General features: G+C 40.2%; 1 protein-coding gene across 3 annotated transcripts in view; it reads left to right on the top strand.

Annotated features, from left to right (window-relative positions):
• Window positions 1-27,325, top strand: part of cdh24b (cadherin 24, type 2b) — a 226,333-nt gene that overhangs the window by 182,922 nt on the left and 16,086 nt on the right. For all 3 annotated transcript variants that reach the window (XM_032565534.1, XM_032565533.1, XM_032565535.1), the window contains 4 exons: window positions 10,940-11,196; window positions 12,756-12,892; window positions 16,947-17,068; window positions 25,766-25,883. In XM_032565534.1, coding sequence (XP_032421425.1) covers window positions 10,940-11,196; window positions 12,756-12,892; window positions 16,947-17,068; window positions 25,766-25,883 — 634 coding nt within the window. The remainder of the gene's footprint in view (window positions 1-10,939; window positions 11,197-12,755; window positions 12,893-16,946; window positions 17,069-25,765; window positions 25,884-27,325) is intronic.

The raw sequence follows: 27,325 nt of genomic DNA, 5'->3' as shown, positions 1-27,325 counted from the left end.
TTAATAAGCTCCAGGTACAAATATTGTCTCTGACACCTCTACTGTATTTGAGGCTAATATTAACATAAGAAGTAGATCAACTGATACAGACTGCTGAACAAAATGCAGTGACTAGCTAAGAGCTGATGCTAATGTTTGAATCTTCATTTTACCCTTTAATTCAAAATCCAAACTATTTAGAGAAGTTAAACTTATAATTGTGCACTAGCCATACATTATTTAGACTTTTAGAGATTTCTAAAGCTTCCACTTTACTTATGAAGGAAAAGGGAGCCATTTCACATATTTTGGGGCATTAAAACCACCTTAGAATTATGGTAGAAATGAGCCTTTCAATGTCTCCAATGGACCTTACCAAGCTCCGCCCACAACCGACCCACGTGACCGCAAGTCTCACAAACAAAACCTCGGGCGCTTTGTTTCTATGTAAACATGACTGATTAGTGCACCATTTCTACCGGATTTTCACAATATATCAGCTACTAAATGGACAGAGGAACTAACAAGTTCCTGTCATCATCTGGGAGGAGGTTACTGGTTTCTCAGTCACAAGCTGGTTGCAAACCTGAGGCCAGCAGGTGTCAGTCAGTTATGGTAGATCTGAAATTTGGTTTGATGACGTCAATATGAGAAGCGACAGACTGATAGGAGGAACCAAAGAGCTCTGTAAAGGTAAAGGCAAATCTTCTGAAGTTGGGACATAATTAATTTAATTTCACATAATTACCGCGGTAGAAGCCATTTGTTTGTTAAAATTTTATGAAATATATTTGTTCTATTTGATGTTTGTTGTGAATGACGTAAACTCACAAAGGCACGAGGTAATTAGTCCAACGTTTAGAAACAGCGGCTGTAATGCGCCACAGCAAAGGTAAACAAAGGTAAAATAACCCGAACAGGTGATCAACTCAAAACCACTCCTACCTTTTTACTCTCTCTCTCTCTTTGTAGTTTAAGCACACCTGTTACCGTGGCAACCGCCTGCGCCCAGCAAGACGAGCAAAGATTACGTTAAAAACATAACATTCAGTCCGTTACGATTATCAAGTTTCCAGGCTTGATATTTATTTCTCGATTATTAATCAGCACTTCCCTGAACACAGCGATGGTTGATTGACTAGCTGTACTTGGTGCTAGCGTGGCTAACACTAGTAACAGTTTAGTCCAAAGCCTTTTCTGCTAAAATAAAATCTTTAGTGTATGTCAGATACAGACACATTGCATATTGACCTGTTTAGCTAACGTAAGACTGTGTAGCAGACAGGCTTCAAGGTGTAGAAGTTGTATCAGTTCTGCCATTATGCTGTACTTAGCTAACGGGAAGCTAAGTGTGTTTGTGAGACGGCCACGCACGTGACCACGTAGAATGGGCATCAGCCAATGAAAACGGCCCCTGTGGTAAGGTCCATTACTGCTGTTTTCTGCTTGGCGATGCTGCTGCCAGCATGTTGCGGGTCACAGGGCGTTCCAAAATTAATATCACATCGCTAAATCTGCGTTGTATGAGCTGCTCTTGATATTCAAGATGATACTGCAGTTTTAATAACAGCACAAATTTGCAAACACACATGCAGAGGTTAGGTCTTTTTTCCCCCAGGTTTTTACTTTGTCCCGTCTCCCATCAGTCCGGTCGAATGGGAGCAACATTGTCTTTGCATGGCTTTTGTTTACAAATTATGGTCTGGTTTAAAAAAAAAAAAGAAGTTGAAAGCTAATTGCTCCAGAAGAAATAAAATTGTCAGCTTTTTGTCTGGACCAAGCAAACAGCAAATATTTCCTGGTGTGAATTCACGGTAATTCCATCTTTCAGTCACTAATTTGCTTTGATGGAACAGGGAGACGTCTAAACCAGGGCATCTCTCCAGGACTGGTGGCGTGTTTTCAGACATGCCTTCCACAAATCCTCTCCTTTAAATGGAGCTTCACACGAAAAAAATGTGAACTATCCCTTTAACAGGCGCCTGGAGGTGACAAGTTTCACTTCACTGAGATGAATCCATTGTGGCTCAGTTAGTCTAACAGAGGTGGGTATCTTGGGGAGGAGTAAAATTTTTCCCGCCACAGATGGGTAGTTAAATGTTTGCAGCTGCATTTCTAATCTCTGTCACAGCAAACTGTTAACGATTTGCGCAAAAAAAAAAAAAAAAAAGAGGCAACTGTGGAATAAAGCTGTGATTTTTTTATTTTTTTTTAAACACCTCATTACACATGTACACCGCTCCTAATAGCATGTCGTATTACAAAGTGGGATCACCACAGACGCCATCACAATGGCAGCATTAACGTGTGAAATATGAAATGGTGTCTGTATCCCGATTCACCAGCAGGTTTCACGTTTCAGGTGTGCTCTTTGGGGTGTGTAAAGCTCGCGCTGTTTTGTGTGCCTTTCATTCTTCCTACCTGAGAGACGGGGGCCGGGAGGGGGACAAACTAGACGATGCGTTCGCCGTTATTATTTCCATATGCTCTCACTTAAAACGGCTGGCTAATCCCCGGTCACACGCCAGCAGCGCGCTCAGGATTATCTGTGTTTGTTTTCTCACACCGAGGAGAGATTGTGTTAATCTCCTCAGAGGGGAAAAAAAATAGAGAGATGGGGAAAATTAGAAAAAAAAAGATAGAGGGTCAGACCGATGTTTTGCCCGTAGGTTTAAAGAAATAAAAGGAAGCTTGAAGGGTGGAGCAAGACGGTGACAGAAGGCAGGAGACAAGTGACAGAGGGGAAGGGAAGATGGCAGACAGAGTCAAAAGGGAGATTTAGCAGGCTCTTTGTTCTCTCAACTCTGCAGCTGGGCTTGTTGGCAGAAACGTCCAGAGCTGTGTTTGTCATCAGACAAATGTGATGTATGATCTTGATTTAGAATGCAGGAAATAAAAAAAGGGAGAGAACTAGCTGCCAAGGACGGCAGGGCGCAGCACGCACACAAACCTGTAAAAAAAGCACACCGCGATGAACACACAGGAGGAGGCGAAGGGGAAGGATATGCAAAATTCATCTTCATTTACATTCGAGCGAAATCTTTATTTCTTTAAGTTTTTTTTTTCACTCGGGTGTAGTAGAGGTAGAGAGAGTCATCACCTTGCTAATTCGAGATCCCACCTTGTAGTTACCCCCCGTTAAAACGCGCGCGCTCACTCACAAACACACGCGGTGGAAATTCGCGCGTGGCCGTGAGCGGGCCTCCTTCAGGAGAGCCGTATTATGTTCTGCCAGTCTAGCATGCGGGCTAGCTGATTAATTTCTGCTTACTGTGAGCCGAATCTGAAAGGGAAATTGAATAGGAATTAGAATTTCAAAAGAGGGACTGTTGGAGCACGACATCGCTGGACGCAGGAAGGTCACACTTGTGGAGCGCGTGGGCGTGAAAACACGTGGGCGGTTTGAGGAGACGGTGCGCTGTCTGCGCTCGCACGAGGGCCACGGGCCAATTATGTTTCCTCAATGTCAATCTGTTGGAGGCTCTTCTGCCTAAGTAGATGATTATCTGTAAATGTTCGCCAGATACGCTCTTAGACTTGCTTGTTTTGATTAAAGAATGCCACTGAGTGTAATGATCTTCCTGCTAAAAGTGTATAAATCAGCTAATTCCGGGTAAATGGAATCAGCGAATGTTGTCTGTAACTGCACGGTGAACTGGTTCAGTCTTTTAATTGTCAATGTTATTAATTAATTTTCCACTCCGCGATCAGGCTAATTTCATTGAAACACTTGAATGAAAGCGTTACATGTTTGTATGGGAAGGGATAGATGCTTATCACGAGATGAGAAAATAAGTTAACTCTTAAATGTGTCTCTCTAAGGTTGTATTTTTCTTCCGCGGTCACATTTATTTCGGCACCGCAGTGGTCACTTTTTTAGCCTTACTTTTGGTGGAGTTTTTTTTAACTTTTCATTCAGTAGTGCTGGAAAATGTCGGAGGGAATGAGGCTTTCAACAAGAATAACTGGTTAACTTGTCATCACGAATAAAACGTTCAAAAAGTTATTCAGTGGTTAAATAAACTTATTTTATATTAAGTTGAACCAAACAAAAAAAAAAATCAAGTTAGGTGTACGTCAATATAAATTCATCTAATTGCATTTATTAAATGAACTGCGTTTGAAACAGTTTTAAAATTTGAAGCTTTATAAAATATTTTTTTTAATTGAAAACGATTCCACTCAGGTGGCTAAGCTGAATGAAAATAACAATGAGGTTTTTATTTATTTATTTTTTTAAGTAAAACGTGATGGACTAGCGACCTGGCCTGTCCAATGACTGCTGGAAGTAATAGCAAAATATCCTTTATGTCGGACTTATTTTGGCCAGTATTATTGAATTTATTCCCCCTGGACTTAAAGGCCATAACCAACTTCAAAATGTTCCTCCCTATGACTAAACCTTGGCTAAGAGAAAGCTAAAAGCTCTGTGCTATTATGATATTCATGCTAAATTTGACGTCTGCCACCTGATTGTCACAACTGATACTGAGACTCATCAGACCAGGCTTTTTTCGCTCACTTTGGCTGAACTTGTGTGAATTGTAGCCTGTTTTCCTGTCGCACCGGCACCAGCCTTGGTCTTCTGCTGCTGTCGCCCATCTGCTTCAAGGCTCAGTGTCACGCGTTCAGCGAATCTATTCTGCACACTTCATTGTTGCAAGTCCTTATTTGTGCTACTGATGTCTCTCTATCATCTGCAAACCATATGCTCATTCTCCTCTGACATCGAGACTTTGCAAAGAAAACATCTTCATCCTCACAGCTGCCACTCGCCGGGTGTTTCCTCTTCTTCTTTTCCTCACACGACCGTGTGGGATTTCTGATCCTTCAGAAATCAGATATAGACGCGTTTCAGTTTGTGTTTCAGCGCAATTGCAGAACGCAAACAAGTTCTCAGATTCATTTAAAAACATGCTGTCAGTTCATTTTCTTGGCATGTTGCTGTCAGTCTAAGACAGTCTGAGATCTGCAGACTCAGGAAGGTCTGAGCTGCTCTGGTCAGTCTCGATGATTTTCAACAGCTGCAGACGCTGAAACTGTTCAAAATCACAAAACAAATGGTGGAGCTTACCGAGCAGCTGCCAGAAGACAAAGTTGGAGGCGAGCAGAAGAGGTCAACCGGTAATCACTTCCCTAAATCTCTGCAGTGTTCATAAATCATAACAGCAGACGTATTAACATTAGTGTTAATATTAGCGGTTTATGATAGAGACTCAGTTATTATAAGTATCTAACGATATAATTAGTTTAATTAGGTTTTATGTCTCGGCTCTCGTCTGGCAATAAGTTGCGAAACATACAGCCACATTGTTAAATTACAATTCCTGAGCCTCTATTTCAGGAGCGAAAGGTGTTCAAAATCATGTTTTCGCGAAGCAACACAGACGTATTTTGACTGAGTTGCAGTGTTTTCATCTTCTTTGATCTTTACCAAATGAGGAAAAAAAGGAAATAGAATTTACAAATCCCCTTACTAAGCAGCCTTGTGCTGTGAAAGAAACTGTTTGTTTTTTTGTGAGAAGTGTCGACACTAAAACTTGCTCCTGTGTTCCATTTGTAATAAGATTTACTGAGATCTACCTCAAAATTCAATCTGGCTGCCATATGTATAATAAATAGTGCTGGGTGCAGCAATAAACTCGTGCATCTCAACAAAGTCAGCTTCCAGTCACAGGGATGTCTAAACGCATGAAATGTTCACCGAGCACAACAGTTTGCATATCTAAATAGTTTTTTTTGTTTCCAATGTTGAACATCTTTGCCAGGTTTGTGTTCCCGGTTTTAAGGTGAATGGGACATTGCAGCTTTGAATGGAAGAGCCATTCATCAAATTAGGGAGAAACGCACCTTTGACTCAAACCTTCACCTAAATATTTAAAATTCGATCACAAATTTGGTCTCTGTTTAAATTTGACTCCTTTTGTCCTTATTTTGAAAGTGTTTCCTTATGCTGTTGTCAAAAACAAAATGTGCTGAATACTGCAGCTCGAGCTCTTGTTTTCACCAGCTGTCAGTCAGCGTTAAATTGAGTTCGACATGAATTTGAGCAAATATTTTCCTTTTCTGTAAGACGTTTGGTCACCGTTTATACTCTCCTGTTTGTGTCGCCTGCCTAAAGCGACGGGTCTTGTGAAACGTCCAAGCGTTGTGTTGTATTTTACACACTTCAAACAAGGAATCGTATCTGCAATCGTGCCTTCGTGGAGGAGCATGCGCTATTTTCGCTGTGAAAAGGTGGTGAGTATTAAAATAATGAGGAAATAATGTATTTATTTTCCTGACTCATCACTGCTCCCTCTGCTCATTTGCGCCCTAACCAGCTCCGCCGCGGCAGCTTGAGGAGCGCTCTTACTCGCTCCCCTGCTGGTTGAATCAGGCGAGAATAGCAAAGTTAGAATGTCGTGTTTACCAATTTTAACAATCCCTGCTGTTTTTTTTTTCCCTCATGGGTTGTTAGCTGCTAGAGAATGCTTGTTGGTATATTTATATAGATTGTGCATAAATCCTTGGGAAACTGATCAGAAATATGAAAAAGTCAGCTTTTGTTGATTTATTTATTTATTTTTATTCCTCCCCTCAAAGGTTCCTTCTGTGGAAACGTCTTTCTGTCAAAGACTTCTTTTTTTTTTACCTTCTTAAGTAAATAGATGCCTTCCTGCTTTCTCATTCTGCACTTCCCCTTCCACATCAGTGTTAAATTAATATTAAGAATTTAATATTCCTCTAAATCACTGCCTTGGCCTTGGGTGAAGGTGGAGATCTGAGGGTTAATGAAGTCTGCGTTCCTGCTGCCAATTTCAGGTTGTAAGAGAGACATCTCCGCCCGCAGCCTCGGGGATGCTCTGGTGCGGATCTAGCTTGGCTTTCATGTGTGTGTTTTGTTCTTACAGCACGAAATCCTGAAAAGACCCCAGCTTATCCGGACTTCTCGTACAGTGTCTTGGAAAAGTTTTCAAGCTCCTGGAACTTTCCCACATTTGGTCTCTTCACGGCCTCGACCGTCGATGTGTTTGGTAGAGATTCGGTATGATAAAGTGGTGCATAATTGTGAAGTTAAAGGAAAGTGACGTGTTCTTTTCACATTTTCTTATTATAACAAAAAAAAAAACGTTAAACTGTATCGTCTGCATTCAGTGCCGTTTACCGAGTTGAAGTCTTAGTATGCAGGATGTTATTTCTGTTACCTAGCAACCCAAGTGACGCTTCAGGACCCTTGGTTTTACCGCTGTATGCATTGCGCAACGGCTGCTGGGAAAGACAAGTTTGTTGTTGTCGACTTATCATCCAGACACCACTCACTGCATTCTTGTTATTTGTGCAGGAGGCTCCACTTCTGCTTTTCATGAAATGTTCACTGAGCACAACAGTTTGAGCACAACAGTTTATGGTTGTACAATTGGGGTGGCCAGCACCCCTTAATTTAAAAAGTGACAAGAGGCTCTTAAATGGGAGCTCAAAATATGCCGCATTGACCGGACTAAAATCTCATTATCCATGAATGGTTTTGTGCAAAATAATGTAATTAACATGTTTTGTTAGACCTATCCTAACCTGTTCGAGGAACCATAATAGGTCACCTTTAAAGACTAGACTGAGAATGTGCCGTTTCAATAAAGTGTAACCTTTGGGAGATTGAATCAGACATACATGGTTGGATGGATGTAAACCTCACACGAGCTAGCGGTGGATAAACCCATAGCACACCAGAATAACGGTTGCAGTGCCTGCATGGTAACTGATTCATGTCCCAACATGAATCCCAAGCCCATGAGGATAGGAGGATGTGTGCGCTGCGGGTTGACACACACACAGAGTCTACAGGGAAGGAGAGAAAAAAAAGATTAGAGTTGGTTGATCGGGGAATAGGTGATGGAGTGTGTGAGGTGGTGACGAAGCGGTGGCAGAGTGATGGAGCTGGATGGAGGGAGGGGGTTGATGAGTGTGCGCTCACAGTGTAAGTGACACCTCTCCTTCTTAGACAGATTGTCTCGTTCTCCCAGTAATGTGGGCCCCGTTAGAGCGCATTCTCCCTCCATCTACCCTCCTTCCACACATCCACTCCATCATGATCTCCGTCTCTCTGTCTTCCGTGGCAGCTCTTTTTGTTTGTTGTTGTTGTTTGTTTTGATTTTTTTTTTTTTTTTTTTTGCGCCTCGGAGAAGCTCTGCAAATTGCCTCCACTGCGCCATCTTTCTACTCTCCCTTATTTTTCTGCATAATTTTTAATCAATCCCGATTTCTGTCTAAAACCGCAAATTTTATGGGGTTTTTTTTGGGAAAAAATAAACACAGAGCAGAAGGAGAGAATATCAATACTTATCCTTCTGACTGGATCACATGAGTGATTTTTTTTTTTTTCTGTTTTGCTGACAGCGGAAATTCCACCAGAAGTCCCGTTTATAATTCATCCAACATGATTTATTTATTAATTTTCTTTTCAGCCAATCCCAGCGAGACGAATCACATACATTGCTTCCCTTAAAGACACATTTTGAGCAAAAGACAGAGGCTCAAAAGAAGCACTTGTACACCCACTCGTCCCTCAAACAGATATTCTGAACCAGACTCAAAACGTGTTGCTTTTCTGAAATTTAATCAGCAGCAGGTGCATGACGGTGGGAGACAGTAGATGTGTGTGATTACTCGTGCGTGCCTGTCCCCTTGCTAACAATCATCTCGACGAACCAGATCAGAGGCTGTCTCTTCGCTTCAGAGCCGCCGTGCTGGCAGGAGAGCGGCGCACAATCACACAGAGACCTCAGAAAAAAACAGAAACGACAGAAGAAAAAACAGGCTTCATAACTTCTCTGCCCGAGTCTCTATCCCAAATGAAATCTCTTACACCTGCATAAATGCAAGTATACAAGGGAATTTATGATGCTCCTTATATCCAGGTACAGGTCTCCATGGTGATGGTGGAGTCTCCATGGAGATGGAGGTTGTCTTCTAAACTAGGGAAGCGTTGTTTGTGAAAAATAGGATGGGATGCTTTCGTTTGCGCTTTCATCATCGGAAGCTCTAATGTTTATGGAAATGATCTGCCGATGTAACATCTGTACAGCTCAGCAGATGCTGTGCAGTTCTGCAAAGAGTGCAACTTAACTTTTACCTCTGAAACAAACCCTACCAACACTTTTGTAACTTGTTTTTTTTTTCCATTTAAATGCAACGACATATCTCAGAGTTTCTGGCAGTACTGCAGGAGCAAACAACAGGCTAAAACCTCCAAAAAGGAAAATGTGGTTCCACTGTGCTGCTGTTACTCACAGGAGTCAAAAATACCCAAACATAAGCTACTAAATATGTAGTCGCATCAGTGACTGAATATTAAAGATGCTCTTGGACTTTGTGCCAGGGAATGCATTGCCAATACTGGATGGATCAATACTAGATGTTATACTGTTGGATTTAAGCCATTCCATTGTGCTTCTTGTTATACATTTAGCGTCCCCACCTGGCTGGAAGGTAAAACTCTACTCCATTCTGAAATTTTTTGCAACTTCTAAGTTGTCTTTGGTTGTAATTGGTCTTTATTTAGCTCTTGATGATCCATCTAACCAGATTTACTATCCGTGGGGAAGTTGTGATGGTGTGCTCAGCGAGGGGTACAGCTTTAGTTTCCCTCTACACGCGACATTTATTTTGAAAACCTGAAAATATGGCCTTATAAGTTAAATCTTAAAACTTCACAAAAGAGCTTCGTTACAGAATCTCTAAGATTATAGACGTTTGTGATGAAATCAAGCACAGGTGCCTAAACTCGTCACAATAGCAAATTTCGCTGGATAATAAATGGCCCCAGAAATGATTGCGATAAATGTGTTAATATCACGACCATTTTCAGGCCATGTATTGATAATGGCATAACAATGCAAGTTTGCCCTCTTAAAGTTAAATTTTTTAAAAAGCACTTAATGCAACTGAAAGATATTTTAAATATCCAAAATCAAAAACCAATAAATAAAACAGAATTAAAAACCACTTACAACCAAAACAATGACTAATATGGATTATGAAAAGGCTGTAAGTAAAATTGCAGTTCAAAAAAAATAATTGAATGGAAATGATCGAGCTAATTAAAATTTGAAATTAGATTAATGACTTGCTGTGATGGGCTTACAGATAGAGTTGCTTAAAAGTGATTTCATTTAGGTGTATCAGAGCAAATGAGTCTAAATGCAAATGCATAAGGAAGCTGCTCCTACCAGTTCACACCAACACATTGAGGAGTTTTTGCCAGCACAGTGGGAAGAAAAACAATGCTAAAGCTAAAAAAAGAGACAAAACTGGATTGGCTGCTCAGTGCAGCCCTGCTAATCTCTCAACTCCCACAAATACACGCAGCTTCTTGGCAGAGTTTTCCTCAGCTGTACGTTCTGTAGTCTCAGCATGTCAAAAAGTATCCAAACATCAACTCGGAGCGACATGCAAACACATAGTCACATCAGTGGCTGAGTTCTGAAGAGGCTTTTTAACTTTTGAGTGTCAGGAATCTCGTTGGCGATGCCGTAGCATCGCCGCCTCATGAATGCGTTTTCTCACTTCACACACACACAAATAAAGCCACCATCTGAGAAGCCGCCCGCCCACAACAACCTTCAAAGAAGCCTCTTTAGAAATCCAAATGTCACAACATGGAAGGTAACCGTGAGATTATTTCCCTCCAAATTGTTCCGAGCCGATTCTGGACGTGGCCGCTCTCCCTCTCTGATGTGCTGATACCGTTCATTATGCGCCGTCTCGCGGATTTTGATATGTAATTCAGCAGCCGTCCGCGGATAATTTGGTGTGAGAATTAGTTCAAATGAAAGTGCAGATTGTTGGATCTGATGTTTAAAACATTGGTATTTACGCCTTTTCTTGCTGCTGAGAAAAAAAAATAATTTAAGTGCTCATATTCTTGAAATCTTTTTATCTGGGCATTTTTTAAACCGTTTTTTCTTTGCTCTCCCCACAGCCTGTAGACTATGAGAGCCGGAAATCCTATTCCTTCTCAGTGGAGGTCCTGAACCCCATAGTGGATCCTCGTTTTCTACGCCGTGGCCCCTTCAAAGACAGAGCTTCAATCCGAGTGGCTGTGCTAGACGCTGATGAACCCCCGAGGTTCTCCCGATCCAAATACCACATGGACGTGTCTGAGAACTGCCCACCAGCCTGCACCGTGGGCCGGGTCAGCGCCGTAGACCCCGATACCGGTCTGACTAATAATATCAGGTAAGGCATAAGGTGTCTAAATGAACTGCTAGTGATGTTTGGCTTTGTTTTTGAGGAACAAAACCATCCAGTTTTTTTCTCGATTCATATTTGTAGGTCAAATATATGGAAGAGCATTAGTGCCAATGGAAGAAAATAAAAAAATTTGGACTTTTTACTTTACTTTTCAGGCAAGGCGCTTTTATTTGTTTGGCACATTTTATGCACACATTTCATGGGAAAAAAAAGTCAAATCAGACTTTAATCTAGGAATTCTACGATTAGGGCTAGAAGGTAAAAAATTTCAAAAAGAGGAGTACATTTCCACTAAAACAATCAGAAATTTTTAGATTAAGCTCAGAAAGTTTTCTAAAGCAAAATAGGAAATTTGAATTTCAAGTTGAAAAGATTTGACTTTTAAAACTGTAAAATTTCTGTGGTTTTTCTAGAAAATTTGTTAGATTATCTGAAACTTTCTGAGTTGACTGGTGGAAATTTACTCCTCCCTAGTTTTTTCTAGCATTTTTTTTTTTTTTTTTTTACTTTTCAAACTCTGAAATTAAAAAACTAAATTCTTGAAAAAGTTTTGCTGGAATTTACTCCTTTTCTTTCTTATGTACAATGGCCCTATTGCACTGTGGTAGTAGCTAAGGATTGGGACGGCAGGAAGGAGTCGCAGCAAAAAAACACAGAAACAATGATTTAAGAAAACACAGAAAGTATTTAAAGTTAGTGGCATCATCAGCTATGTCCTGTCTAGATGCGAGATAAAGTATAAAAACAAAAGCACAAGGCCAGAACCAATTTGTTAAAAGCAAGAAACACAAGTTTATAGCATCAAAAGCTCCCAGTGGTTACATCTAGGATTAAGAAATAGCTAAGCAAATAAGTTCTAGACCAGGGGTACTTTCCACAGAAAGATAGGCAAGAAAAGTACACAAAGGCAATCATAACAGTAACTTTCTCAGAAGCACTAGACTTGGTGTACTTTCTACAAGAAAGAAAACCAGGAGGGTTCTCAAAGGTAATGGCATCAGTACTTCAGTCAATACATTCATCCACAAAACAGATAATCTCATAAGCCAGGTGCACTTTCTATACATAAGTCAACTACACTGTGTGAAAAGGTTCTGCACTTTAATTTTCATTTGTGGGAGATCCTGACTTAAGAAGTTTAAAGTAGAGAGAAATAGAAAAAAAAAAAAGCTAATCAACTCCAAAAAACCATGTCCCAATTAAACGCAAAAGCACTCGGAGTGAAGATGTGGGGAAGAATGATAGCCAGTATATTGCTGGAGATCTTTTGATAATCCTTTTCACTTCAAAAAAAGCCCCAATCTGCCACGATAATCTCCCCATATTAATTCCTTGGCCATTTGAATGCCGTTCCCCTTATCGCTCCTTCACACACTTGCCCCGGCCGCTTCTTTCACTCCGTGCCCCGTTGCCAACTCCGCTTGCTTCCTTCCTTTCTTTTGCTGGGGCACTTTTTTATTTTTTGTTACCCCTCCTCATCTTCCTCACCTTTCTTCTGATAACTTTTTCCTCTCTTTCTCTCTCTCTCTCTCTCTCCGCTTCAGATTCTCAATAGACCCTCAGTCGGATCCGGAGGCCCTGTTTCGTATCAGCCCAGAGACCGGCCTCATCACCACGGCGATGGAGCTGGACCGCGAGCGGGAGCACTGGCACAACATCACTGTCATCGCCAGCCAGAGAGGTCAGAGGCCACATTGCTGCGTCATTAGAGCGTTTTGTTTTTTTCTTCTTCTTCTTCTTTTTACTGGGTTATGTCTTCTACCGAAATCATTATTTCGTTTAAACCCTGACACCTGGACCCAATGACGACTAAGAGGTTTAGCGGAGCAAAACTCGACGTCGTACAATGTCTGAAAAGCTTGGTATCCTTTGTGAGTTGCCGCTCGCTAAGCGGCTTAGCCTTCAAGTCATCAAGCCGTGAGGGGGATGCTGGTTGGCCGCAAGACCGATTTGTTACAGCGTGCCTGAAAATCAGTAGATCTATACGGTGTCGGTTATCCGGCTCCGCAACAGATCCCTTCCCCACAGGAATACGAGCTAACTCGCCGCATTAAAGCAGCAAATTAAAGACAAGCATTGCTTTCCTGGCACATTGTGATTGCAAAATGGGAATGATAAACACCTACGGAGTCAAAGCAAGTTATAGAAAAAGTCTGGCACACCGAAGAAAAACAAAAAAAACCCAACAGACATCTGAAGTCGATGTTGTGGAGCTTACAATCATGCATGAAAGGTAATTTTGTAAATAGATGTTTTTGAGTGATTTGTTTTAAGAAAGCAATAAGTGCTAGCGTAGAGCCTTTCGAGTAATTTGTGTTGTACCGCCTCGTGCCAACACACAAATCTCCTGAAAGCCAAACAGTGCATTAATATGCTGCAAAGTCTTGCATGCTGTTTCGAATTCTGTGTGCAAAAGCATAAAGAACGCAAAATTTAATAAAAAACAAAAGGAACTTCTGTGCATAACAAAAGTATTCACACCCTTCAGACTTTTCACATTCCTTTATGTTCTAATAACAGACTTCAATGTTACGTCACTGGGATTTGCTGTGGTGGACCAACACTGAGATGTCCATATCAAAGAAGTGGAAGGAAAATTCTACATTTGTTTCAACATTTTGTACAAATGAAATCTAAAAAGTGTGGCTTACATTTGTGTTCACCTCGCCTTAGAAACTTAGAAGCATATTTGCTCATTCCTCTCTTTACCCAACAGCTCAATTCAGTAACATTGGGAAGAGAGAGCCATGAACATGTTACAGAGTCTCAGTTGGATTCAGGCTTGGACTTTGACTGGGCCGTTCTAACACATGGATATGCTTTGATCATATAGCTCTGGCTATATGTTTGGTGTCACTGGTCTGGATCCATAGTGGATCTTGTCTCCTGTTAGAGACCGGGGGAAATATTTTTAATTAAAAAGGTAAAAGAAAATAAGATAGTTGATACAAAGTATTATTATTTTTTTAGACCTTTTGTTTTGTCATTAAAGCAGTAGCATGTAGCTTAAATATGTTTTCTATATATTTGTCAAAACCGTCACCATGTCGTGACAGAATAATATGAAACAGATCATTTGTGAAGAAATTGAGCTCTTCTGCCTTCCCCCTGTGGTTCTACTGTCATCTGAACCAAAACACAGCGCCATCAGATCCAGGAGGAGGGTCTTAGCATTGCTAAATGCTAAGGCTAGTTAGCATGGCCATCTATGACAGCGGATAAATTATTTTCCATTTGCCATTAGCACATTGAGCAAGCACGTACACAAGGTTGATTAACAGCACTAAGACTTTCCTCCTGGCTCTGAATGGTTGTTTTTGACCAACTATACGGTAAAATTCTGGCAACCGCAGCTGCCCATAATTTACTGTAAATTAGAGACTTTTTTTTTTACAGTGAATCACAGTTTATCTGTCTCATGTTAAAACTGTTGCAACATGGTAACAGTTTTACCAGTATGTGAAAAACATATTTTTGTAAAACTTACATGCTGTTGCTTGAAGTTGCTTGAAAACTACATGTTATTTCTTAATTCCTCCGTCCATCCCTCCCAAAAATTCAAATGTTCCTTTAAGAAAATGGTGACTTTTGTCTTCTTTCGCAATTTGTACCTTTGGCTTTGCTCTAAAACTCAAAATTAGATTCTTTTTCTTCTTTAATATAACTATACTAGAACATATGCAGAATGGCTTTATGAAGATAATCTAATTACCCTAAGAATATATTTGAGCGTACAACTAATTCTATCTAGTCAACGCATTCTCCCACCGGAGCTGTGAATCTCTGCAGCTCCTCCAGAGTCACTCTCTAATTAATGCTGTTCTTTCCTGGCCTGTTGGCATAATTTTGGTAGGTTTGTTCTCTGTTGTTTTCTAACATGAACTTTGACAATTAAATCACTAGGTTTGTGTTTATCACAATGTAGAAAAGGAGGAAAACGCATAAAGGCTGTGTAGTTGAATAAAAAGGAAGCTATTTCTCCAACCCAATAAGTGGAAAAATAGACCAAGTTGTATAGACGTCGTTTCTCATTCACCACAGGTAATTTTACTGGAATGAACCACAGCGAAAGTCTGACAGCAGCACTGCATCACCATCATCATTAGCTAGCAGTGAAAAGCCAGCTGTGGCTGCTAATTCAAATAAAACACTGTTTCTGTTTTAGCTCACCTCACCTTGTTAGCTTTTTAGATTATCTCTGTGAAATATAACTAGCAAAAAGAAAAGAAAAAAGCCTCAGCCGAGAAAATGGGAGCAATGAAGTGAGATAATAGCACCTCATTTTGACGTTAAAGACAGCTCCTCTTCTAAACCAAACATCGCTTTTTATGCCTTATCAAATCCAAACTTTTTCTCATCTGCCAACAGTGTGGGGGATCACAAAAACAGCTAGATGAATCATCTTATTAGTCATTCAGTAGTTCTATAGCGCTGGCAATCATCCTTGCTGTCAGGTTCCAGACTCCGATTGCACGTGCTATACGGGTTATTGAACAGACATTGACAAAAACAAGAGTCTATAATCTGCTTTATTTCTCTTGGTATTCTTAGAATCAACACCAGCTTGTTGGTAAAGCCTGGCTCAGTTCCAGTAGCATTCTTTTTTTTTGGCTGGCTGCAATTCATTAAAGCCCCAAACAACACGATCCATTTTTAATTTTTATTTCTGTACAAGCGAGAGAGCATTGTTAAATAATGCTGCCCACTGCGTGCAATGAAGGAAAGTTGCTTTCCTGCCAAGTCCTGTCCCGGACGAAGCTAATCTTTGCTTAAAATCTACTCAGGGCTGCTTGTGGCAGGAGAGCGCCGGTACAGCTGAGGCGGCTGCACAGCGAGCTCCTGTCTTGAATAATGAGCTCTATCTAATAAACAGACTGTTGGTGGTTGTGTTGACACACACACAGTGGGAGCTCTGCCATGGCCACAGGCAGGCCTGTTCACCCAGTGGCATTGCGGCTACAGCTCATTTTCAGCTTTCTCGGTCGTGGCAGGGAGCGGTCGCCGCCGTCCCGTGACGCATCGCTGCTCCTCCGCGTTCGAAATGTGTTCATCTCACATTTATAGAAAGCGTGGCGTCGGGTTGGCCGCCCAGATAAACAAGTTCCAGTGATGTTTGGAGCTTTTTATACAGCAGGCTAAAATGTAAAACGGGCGAATAGCGAGGGGACTTTACACGTTTGACACTCTGCCATTGGAACTTTATGGCCGAGCGCGAGGATGGCCAAGTGATTGTGGAGTGGAAAAGCCAAAGCCAATCCATTTAAACTGCACCCTTGTGTGACGCACACCGACTGCTCTCGACATTCCTCTCTGCCTGACATCTCTCGTTCTTAAAGGAAGGAACGCGACACTTTGAGGAGCGTTGGCTGCGAATCGAACGCTTTGATGCGAAGAGATCGGACCACCATAAAAGCATCCAGATGGGATCCTGGGAGCCACAATATGAGCCAAATGAGACCAAATGTACCAAGGCTCCGTTAGCCAAATGACTGCTGGCTAATGGGATCTGAGAATTGTTGAGGCTTTTTGGACAAAGACTAAAATGTTTGATCGTTCCTACGAGGACAATTGCACGGACTTAATGAAGCGCAAACCTGCACTCAATTGTGTGTGTGTGTGTTGTTTTTTTCCCCCCATTTGTTTGTGTTCATATAATTTTTCCAAATGCAGGTCAATGGGTTGATGTTTTGGTTGGCAACATTAAAATGTCTATTTCTGCTCTTTGCCTTTCCCAGACAATCCCAGCCAGGTGTCCAGAGTTGTGGTCGGAATAGAGACGTTAGATCTCAATGACAACGCTCCCGTGCTCGACAGGCAATACTCCACGGCCTTGTGCGACTCATCCAACGCTGGCCAGGTCGGTATGGGTTTAAATGAACTTTAAAAGCTGGATTTAAATTGTTGGTGGGAAAGTCTAGAAACTGAGAATATTGTCCAAATATTTGGGTGTTGTGGTGGCGCAGGGGTTAAGCACAACCCACATATGGAGGCCTTAGTTCTCGACACGGCCATCGCAGGTTTGATTCCCAGCCTGGTGACCTTTGCCGCATGTCTACGCTTTCTCTCATTACCCACTTTCCTGTCAATTCACTATCAAATAAAGGCTACTAGAGCCAATAAAACCTAAAAGAAAACACTATATTCTGTTTTTGTTATTTTTATTGTTATTATTATTACCAATCATCCGGAAACATATAGGATTTCCCGCAGTGTATTATAAGCCTGGTGGGCCACCAGGCTTTACTTGTGCCCCCACCAGGCTAAGAATTGCTTATTTACTTAAGTTTTTTTTTTAATGTTTGCATTTTTTAAGATTTTATAGTTTTAATCTTTAAATGTTTTGATAACACATAATTATCAAGTGATATTTTCAAATTTCCTGTGGTCAGCTTTAAACATTTTTTAACTCTAAAACATGACGGGCCGCTGGATGAATGACTGCTTTAGCACCCAACCACCGGGCTTAGCAAGTTTTCTGGGGGAAACCTTGAACATACAATGTATAAATCATCCTTTGATTACAAACATGCCCAAATCATCACTCATCCACCGCCATGCTTAACATGGTTGTATTTTGTTTTGTTGACTAATTGCTGCAATTTGGCCAAAAATCTACATTTGTGCCTCACCTGGTAAAGTTATTGTATATGAGGACTTTGAGTTTGTTGAAACAACAGGAAGGAGCTACAATGCAAAGTTACTTTTATGCAAAAGAGAATTTAAATTTAAATTTTTGTTGTTTAACATGCCATTAAATCAGTTAAGTCCTATAGAAACATATAAGGTGTGGTCAGCTTTAATTATATCCTTTTATTCCATAAATAATGAAAACAGGTTGTAGATTAATATTTTATGAGTTGTATTTACTCACTTACCGTATTGTAGGTATGCTTGTGCTTTTCAATGTTTTTGGGTTTTTTTTGTATTGAAATCAATCATAGTGACTCCCGATTGCAGATCGTTTCTGTATTCTGATAAATGTATGATATTTTGTGCAATGTAGAGGACCAACATCTCTTATAAGCTTGTCATTGACAGTTCAGGATGTTTAAAAGCAGGTTCAGGTTTGAAGAACTGCATGAAGATCACTAAGGTGTGATTGCAACGGGAAAGCAAAAAATGTCAAGTGTAGCAGCACAGAAACCGACTTAAAATGAAGTGGAAATGGTTGGGGTCAGACCAACTAAATGGCGAGTGAGAATTCGATCAACAGTCTTTTTTATGTGGCTGAAAGCACAGTGCAACCATCAAAAGGAGAAAAAAAAGAGCCACCAATCAAGTCTTTTGGGTCGAGTGGCTCCTCAGAAGCATTCGTCTCTGAACTGCATTAGAGAGCCTCCCGCAGGTTTTTTCCCAAATTCTGCCGAATAACTCCAAAGGAAGCAAATTTTCTCTGATCTGACAAAGCTGAGAACTTTTTTTGATCAATTCCCCAATACATGTCTGGATGGCGGAAACTGGGCACTGTGCTTCTTTTAATTAATGCTATCCCGATAGTTGAGTGTATTCGTGGCAGCCTCATTCTGTGATGATCTTATTCTGCTTCAGGACGTAGTAGAGAACGACTACTAAAATTAAGAAGAGATGCTGGCAGATAAGCAGTGATCAGTAAATCCTTGAAGAGGATTTTGCATCCCCTGGTAGGCTCTTGTGTCTTAACTTCAAATATCTTTTATCCGCAACTTTTCTTTTTAAAACCTAAGCAACACCCCATTTGGTCAGGAACAGCAATCAACAGAAAAAGCTGGTAGCCTCCTTGATGCATTTCAAAATTTAGATTTTAGTAAGTTAAGGTCTTTCATCTGGGTAGAGCCAGTGTGTCTAAGCTGAGGGTAGCAGGAAACCTTGAAATAATTAATGTTTTCAAGGCCAAAGCAAAATATGATGATCTCAGTAATATGGCAACGGACTGGATGCTTTACACAAGTAAAATGTCCATCTTACTCACACTGTACCAGTGACTGATTTTCCACTAGCCATATAATTACACAAAATGGAAATACGGAAGTAAATTTGCTTAATGGAAACATGGCAATTAAAAAAAAAAAACTCCACTTTTTTGATGAAAAGATTTAGCCCTAGAATGAGGTAGTTTTTCAACTGTATCGAAATTAGTGTGTTTCGCAAAACTGCAAAGGAAACACTTTTGTTTTCGCTCCGCAGCAGACATGTGATCAACAACCTGATGTTACTAATGAAGACAAAGTCAACAGGAAGTGGTTGTGTGGCATGGTTTTTGAATGACCTGTCGCGGGAACAAACTTTTTCACATTATTTAATTTTTTTTAATTACATTTTTTTTCTTATTTAATGGGAACACAGCAGTTGCGAAATTGTGTTTTCTCGACATGAGGGGAATATCAACAAAAGTATTGCTCACATCTGTAATGGAAACGCAGCTCCAGAATTAAGGGTCAGTTTTTTAGTGCTGTTCTTTGTCAGCACGTAAAAAAAAACAGGCAAATTTCAGACATTCCTTGCAGATCAAATGGTTAAAAGGACTGCTTGAGTTTCTCTACACAAGTTACTAGAATTAACTTAGTCTAAACCTTTGCCTGATAGGTTTAGGTGAAAACTCCTCAACTAGTTTAGTGACTTACTTGGGTGTCTAAAAACGTCAAGGGAAATGACAGAAGGGAATGTCTGGACATCAGTTTTCTCCAAAAGAGTCAGATTTGAGAAGGGAATACTATGTTAACAGATGCTTGTAGAAGGCTGGCTCGCTTTGTAAAACAAGATTTTTAAAGCGGACACCACCTGCTCCGTACTAAACCTGATAAATGTGATCCGAGAAAGAAAGTGGAAATAACCGGTTGGATATCAAGGGAGTGTGAAGTGAGAAAATGCAGAAATTTAAATGTTTTTTGACCACAGTCCACTCCTAGCGGAAGTGTTAGATCACTGGAATAACTGGTTTATCGATATGCAGAGGAAGACAAGAACCCAGGAAGGACATGGGTTCTTCCTGGGTTCATGATTTTATTTATGGACCAGATCCAGCTCCTTCACCAGCCCTGAATGAAGATTTCTATTCTCTTTGGATTGCAACTACTAGTTTAAGGAACCGATATTATTTTTTTAGTGTTTCATTTCTTTTGGATTCCTAAAATACTCAGAGACAGTTCCTGTTGGAAAGGTAAAATGAGATTAAAGCATCTGTTAAGCCAAAGAAGAATTTAGGTATAAAGAATAAATGTAAATGAATGATTATTTGTCTGGGATGTTGCACCCAATCAAAGTTGCGTTTAAGGGGTGACATTATAACTTCAGCTTTAGGGCTACAGAACATATTACAATATGTTCATTATAGTAATAAAACGCATAACTGCTTGAATTGCAGTAAATGTAGATATTTAGGTATCCAACCTGAACCATTTAAAAGGGTCTGCCATGACACGCACTTGTCCTTTGTGTTATGATTCCCAGATAGGTGAGCTGCACTTTGACTGTTTTGAATCCAAGTGTCTGTTCCTTTGATAGAAAAAGTTCACTTGGAAAAAAAAAATGGGACTGGATAGGTAATGACAAAGGCAGCAAAGAAATAGGACTTTAAATAAAAAGTATCACATCATCAGCATAAAGTGAAACTTTTAGTTCAGTGTGACCCCCTCCTATTACCAAAAATACGCTCACAGCGCCAAAAGGGACATTGCTGCAGGTTGCAATGACTAAACAAAACATTATGACTAAGGGGGCAACCCGTTCATGTGCCTCATCTAAGGTGGGAAACTTTACTTTCACCTTTTAACAAACTGCTTTTCGAGTAAGATAAGGCAGTCGCAGTGTTGCTGTTGGAAACCCATTTTCAACGACATAACAAGCGTATTTCGAAATGTCACAGGTTGTACTGTGTGTTCCCACCTTGGGAACAACTTTATAAACCTGTTCTATACTTTTTCTCTGCTCAACAACTTTTAAAGGTTGCTGGCTTTGCTAAAGATTGCAATTTATCACCAAGATGTCAGAAGAATTTATGCTTTCATAATGGCAGGACTGCTGCCGCTCTAGGTGTTAATGGCTACGTACATGGCTCTACAAGCACATGATTGACTTTCGGGGCAGCAGCAGATGGACACTGCATTCAATAGAAAGTCGTTGCTATAAACATATAGAGGGAAAAAAACAGATTTGCTGTCTGGAAATGTGGTGCAGGGAAGATGGTTTGACAGTTTGATTAATAAAAATAGAAGTTTTCTGCTAAAATTTGATTATTTTGATCACCAAAATCTCAACGTTCCCACAATATGATATCCTAAAGTATTAATGCTGGTTTCATAATATCACAGTATTTCTTTTTTTTTTTAAAAAGTGTTTTTAAAGGGCACAACATGATGGAATCACTTTAATTTAAAACAAAAAATCAAGAGTTTTTCTTCCATTTTATGAGTCATAAATGTTCTTATAATTACAAACAAGAAGAAATTCTTTAAAGTAGCTGGCCAAAATTTGGCAGAAACAGCATTGTTGTTTTACTTTATGCAAACAGTCCGAGAAATCTCTGAAGAAACTACAGAAATAGCAAGACATGTTTAAATTGTTTTGAAAATATACATTTTTAAAACCTTGGTATATCTTGATACCAGTAACCAGCCAACATGGGGTTTCAATACAGACGAAGCGTTATTGAAATTTTACTTTTGCTGCTGCATCTAAAATGATTGTGTTTATCACCTTTAACCATTCATGTCAATATGATGGTCAAAGTTGAATCAGTGGCTCTGAAATCATCTTATTCAAGTTTAAATTTAATTTCTCCTGCGGTTTTGTTAACTCACACGGTCGGTCGGACCTTTATAGCACAGACTGGGAAATGTAAACAACGTGTTGTGAGCATGGAACAACTCATTGAACATCCTCAAGTAATATCGTTATAGTGAAATTATTAAAGTGTTAAAATCTGTGTATAGTTTGACGTCCTGCAATTTGGAGGCTGATTTATTAACAGGCTTGTAATGACAAATCGGAAGGGTCACAAATCATTGTCCAGTCCCATTGTAAATAATCTTTAAGGATCAGTGGGTTTTAGCAGGTTCTGCTCAATTGGTTGCAAACTTGCTTACCTGTTAAACTGCCACGGGAATTTTGAGCCGAGTTATTTTCCCCAAGCGTGAAAAGTCTGTTTAACTGCCTGCTGTTTCAACACAATGGACAACACGTGAGTGTGACTATTAAGTCATTAAAGTCTATCATGCAGCAATAACAACTTCAACTTGATTATAAACCTGCTGAGGGCAACAGCTGTTTTGAGTGTTCCCCTTTTGAAAACTCATCAGGGTTATTTTTAAAGCAAATCACTTTTTTTAGTCTTCAGTAACTGTAATTACATTTTTATATCATCTTCCTATTTCAGATTTCAAAGATACAGTATAGCATGAGCTTGGAAATGTCTGCTCCCTCTGGGGTTTTTTTTTTTAGTAAGTGAAGACAGCGTCTTTTTAACACCAAAACTGAAACAAAATATAACGAAAACAAACAACAAAAAAGAAACACTACTATTTATTTACCCCATGGTGTGCAAGTCCTGGCATGACGCCACATAAACAAAATGCAGAAATCCCTCAAAGACTTTGTTGAATTATACCATGAATATATCAGGAATATTTTCTAAAGACTACGCTGCATTTGTGTTTTAGAGCAAGTTAGGAAGGCGCAGCAGAAACAGGCAATCTGTGAACACATTATTAAGTCATTAAAAAGGGAATTAGATAAAAGCGCTGTGATGTTGTTTAGAATGTTATTAATTTCTCCTAAAAGAGAACATGAAGTATGTCAAAACAGCTTTGTATCAAATATGGAAGTGCACTATGCTTGTGTGTAGCCAAGTATAGAAGCATATAGGGTTTGGTGATACGGCCCTGAATGTAGAGGAAAATGAATTCTACTTGGCTGGGTATCTAAATGCAGCAGCTATTCCCAGAGTAATTAAACTCCAACCTTCTCCCAGACTGTATTAGTCAGTTTCAAAACTGGATTACATGCACATTATTTTGTTGACCCAGCAAATTTAGGCTTTCCAAGGCAATCTAAATGTGTTTTCCCCTTTATGTTGATGCTCACACTTAGCGAGACGGTACTGGCTGCTGACCCTGAAAATCTCGTCGCCTGCTTTGTGCGTTGGGCTCACGTTTTCTCAGACCACTTTTTATTTTGGAGGTCACCAGGGCAGAAAGCAAGTGAAAATTCTGAATTGAACGCACTCTTTGGATATCTTTTGTCTAGTAAATCTGCCCCGACACATGTAGGCAACCATCTTGTCTCTATGGAATGCCTGTAATGCCAAGACAGGACACAAGAATAGCAAAAGGAAATTCTTAAGTGAAAACAACGACAATGCTTTCTGTCTAAATAACATAAAATTCTTGTTGAAAAGTAAAAAATAGGATACGAAGATGTCCAAATTAGGTCTTTGTATATGAACGTGGTCAAAAGGTAATTTTAGTTGATCAAATAGGATGACCAAACCTGACTTTTCTCATTGTCTTGCAGGCTAAAAATAAAACATGGTAGCATTAAGCTTGCGTCCATGCTTGAAAATACAATTTGCAAATTGTTAATGGTAACAAAACTTGGGGCGGTACAGAATCTACACTGAAACAAGTCCTGTTCTCATCCGGGCTGAAAGGACATTCAGAGATGTAGAAGCCATATTACATTTAGCATATCCATACAGGGACAAAGACCTTCATTTTAATCTGATGGAACTAAAATTGAAGTCTTTGGCCATGCAAATATCCTGTATTGTCAAGCATCATTACATTTGGAGGATTGAAGTCGGAATTTTGCAAATCTAAAACAAATTGAAGCACTTTACAGGAAAGGACACAACATCACATGGGATTAATGAGGCCACACCTCAAAACATTAGAGCCAGGAAGTTAATTTGTTCCCAAGGCATTTTCACCTTGTGCAAAATGTGTGTTCCCATTGGACAATGACCCTAATCATAATGCCAAAATGGTTACACAGCGGCTTAAGGACAAGACGGTCAATGTTTTGGAGTGGCAATAATCATTGATTTTAATCTCGTTTTAAATTTGTGGGCAGAGATGAAGAGGTGTTTGTCAGGAAAGTGCCTACAGACCAGACTCCATTACATCCGTTCTGTTGGCCAACACTCCAGAAAACTAGTGAACAGTGAGAAGCATGTGGAAGGATGCCCAAAATGTTAAAATTACATCTTAAAAGTTATTTCTTCCAAATAATGACATTTATATAGTATATCAATTTCCCAAAACCGCTCTTCACTATCCTTGCGTTTAGCATAAAATGAACTATTTTGGAAATTCGAACTGCTCTAAAGCAGAAGCTGTTTGAATGATCTTTATGTCAGACCATTTAGGGGAGTTTGCTTAGCGTATATAAATTTCTGGTTTCGACTGGAAATAATTCTAAAAGCGCACAAAGTTTGGTGAAACAAAGTTGTATGTAGAGGAAGGTGAGTGCTCCTTGGCCTGTTATCCAAATGCAGCAGCTATTCCCGGTGTAATTAAACTCTAGCCTTCTCCCAGACTGTCTCCCTCCATCCCACTATCCTTCATGCTTTATTTGTCTTCCTGTCTATTTTTCCGCATCACGATTTCCCATATTTGATCCCATCTCAATTATAAAAATCTTGTCTTCCCTCCTCAGTCTCGCCGCGGAAGCCAGCCTTTCGCTCTCACTGTTTTTATGCTCTCTCCTCCATCTTCTGTATTCCACGCTGGCTCCGACGCTATAATTTGGTGTCTTGGCCCATCTGTTGTTTTGGCTGCTGTTTTTATTGCTCTGCTTGAATCTTTGTCGTTTCGCCACTAAATCTGTGATTCCGTGGCAACGGCGTTGATTTATGTGGGATCCTCGTTGTTTTGTGTCTGCGTATATTGTTATTTGAGCGAGTGGGAGACGACTCAAGAAGATTATGATGTCTTTCACTCCGTTAAAGTTGCGTGTTCACGTCTCGGCTTGACAAGTCATTAGACAAAACGCCTCTGAATATTCACACCAGAAGCCGATAACGTAGTGGGACTCGACACAGCGAGTCCTCTGAAGGCCTGGAGTCGCTGACTGACTCAGAGAGCATCCGGCTCCATTCATTCCTGCTTTTCCCGCCTTGCGCTTGAAAGCATTCCAAAAAAAAAAAAAAAAAAGAAAAACAAATTGCATAACGACAAGCAGAGTTTTTCATTAAAACGAAATTACCCGTCACGCGTGGGCTGCGGGAGATATCTTTTAGATGAATTTTGTTACCATTTCCAGTGAAGATGCTCTTACTAAATTGAAAGCCACACTTCACTGTATTTGTGAAAGCTGATTCACATCAGATGCTGTTATTTATTTGGTGTATCAGACACTGCTCGCTTGTGTCTTCATACTAATTGGCTTGTTATGATTCCTGCCGACATCAGCTAATGGTTCATCGCTAAAAGCACTCTCTGTGAAGTGTTTTTCCATTGCTTTTTGTTTTTTTTTCTTCTTCTTCTTCTTCCCCCTCCATGTATTTCTTCTTCTCACACATGCACTTATTCATACCCGCACCCTTGCTCAATCTCGTCCGTGCTCTATCGCTTTGTTTCAGGTGGTGCAGGTGTTGCGGGCGATTGATAGAGATGAGGGAGGGAACGACAGCACCGTGTATTTCAGCATCCCTCCAGAATCCGGCGTTGCCCTCAACTTCAGCGTCAGAGACAGTGGTGGTAGGTATTTAATCTTTATCTCCCAGGTGCTCTCTCTTTATTTCTTTCCCTCCCCCCGTCTTTGTGGCAGACAGACAGCTTTTCTGCACTTTGTAAGACCCTAAGTCCCAAATGTTTTTTCTTTTTTCCCCGACATTCTCTTTCCTATCGCTGTTTATTCAGATATCCTTCTTCCTTGTAATTTTATCTGTCTGTTTTGCTCAAACTCTCTCTCCTCATTTTCTGTCACTGAATCTTCATCAATCTGTCAACCAACTCTAACAGTCACTTTGTTCTGCCTTATTATCCATCTTTCTTCTTAGTTTAATCCACTGGTTTGCCGTCCTATTTCTCCCTTGTATTTATCTCCGCAGCACTGTCACATTTACTTACTGTTTTTGTAAAATGCTTGTGAAAAGACCAAACAGATTAATTTAATTGAGTTCATCTCAATAGACATTAAGAATTAGTCCTTTTTCTATTAGCCTTTCTTAGTCTCTTGCTCTTCTGTGTTACGCTAAGCATTTGCCTAGCTGCTGCTTAGCTTCTCCAATTTAGTGATTTTAACATTCCTTTTAACTCTGGACTATAGAAAACATTTCATCTTCCTTTTGTTTTGTGGTTTTGTTTCACTCTGTAAACCCAACACTGGAGTTTAAACTGCACCCTAAGATAATGCTTGGAAAATATCCTTAAGTGTTCAACAAACGTTGCTCTCTCTCCACTCATTTTCTATTGAACTAACACAATGAGGATATGATCACAAGTTTGTGTTATTTTTCAGCTGAATAAAAGCATCCAGCCATATTTATATTCACTTTTATAATCAAATGGGAAAATCCAAGAGTTGTTGTGTAGAAACACGTTGTTCCATCCACAAAGTGTACATTTCTTGGCTGCACAGCGGAGGAGATGTTGGCAGCGTTGCCTTGCAGCGAGATGGTTCTGTTTGAATCCCAGCCAGGGTGCATACATAGATTCTCCCCAGGTACTCCTGCTTCCATCTACCGTTCAAAAACATGGATTTTAGGTGAATTGGTCTCTCCACACTGCCGTTAGTTCTGTATGCATGGCTGTCTATTCTGCGTGTTGTCTCATGCGTCCAACGGCACCCTCACAACTCTGGATGAAAGTGTCTATTTTAGCCACACAAAGGAACAAGTCTAAAGTCATCGTTTCCATTTTTACATGCTTCCACATAACATAGCATAGCAACAATTTTATCTCTGAAATTCGAAGGCTTAAACTCGTGTTTCATTTAAGCGTCAGTGGCACGTAGGGACACCCGGGTCTCTGCGATACAAAGCCTGGAACTTTTTTGAACAGCTTTTTGTCCCTTGATTAGAACACAGTGATGGATCCCGGATCAGGAGGATAAATCCACTGACGTGTGGTTTCAAAGTCCTCTTTGATGTGTCATCCAGCAGCAGAACAGAGGAACAATAAGATCATGTTCCGTTCCC

This window comes from Xiphophorus hellerii, chromosome 6, assembly GCF_003331165.1.
Source record: "Xiphophorus hellerii strain 12219 chromosome 6, Xiphophorus_hellerii-4.1, whole genome shotgun sequence".
NCBI classification, from domain to species: domain Eukaryota; kingdom Metazoa; phylum Chordata; class Actinopteri; order Cyprinodontiformes; family Poeciliidae; genus Xiphophorus; species Xiphophorus hellerii.
This window is presented reverse-complemented; position numbering and strand designations above follow the sequence as displayed.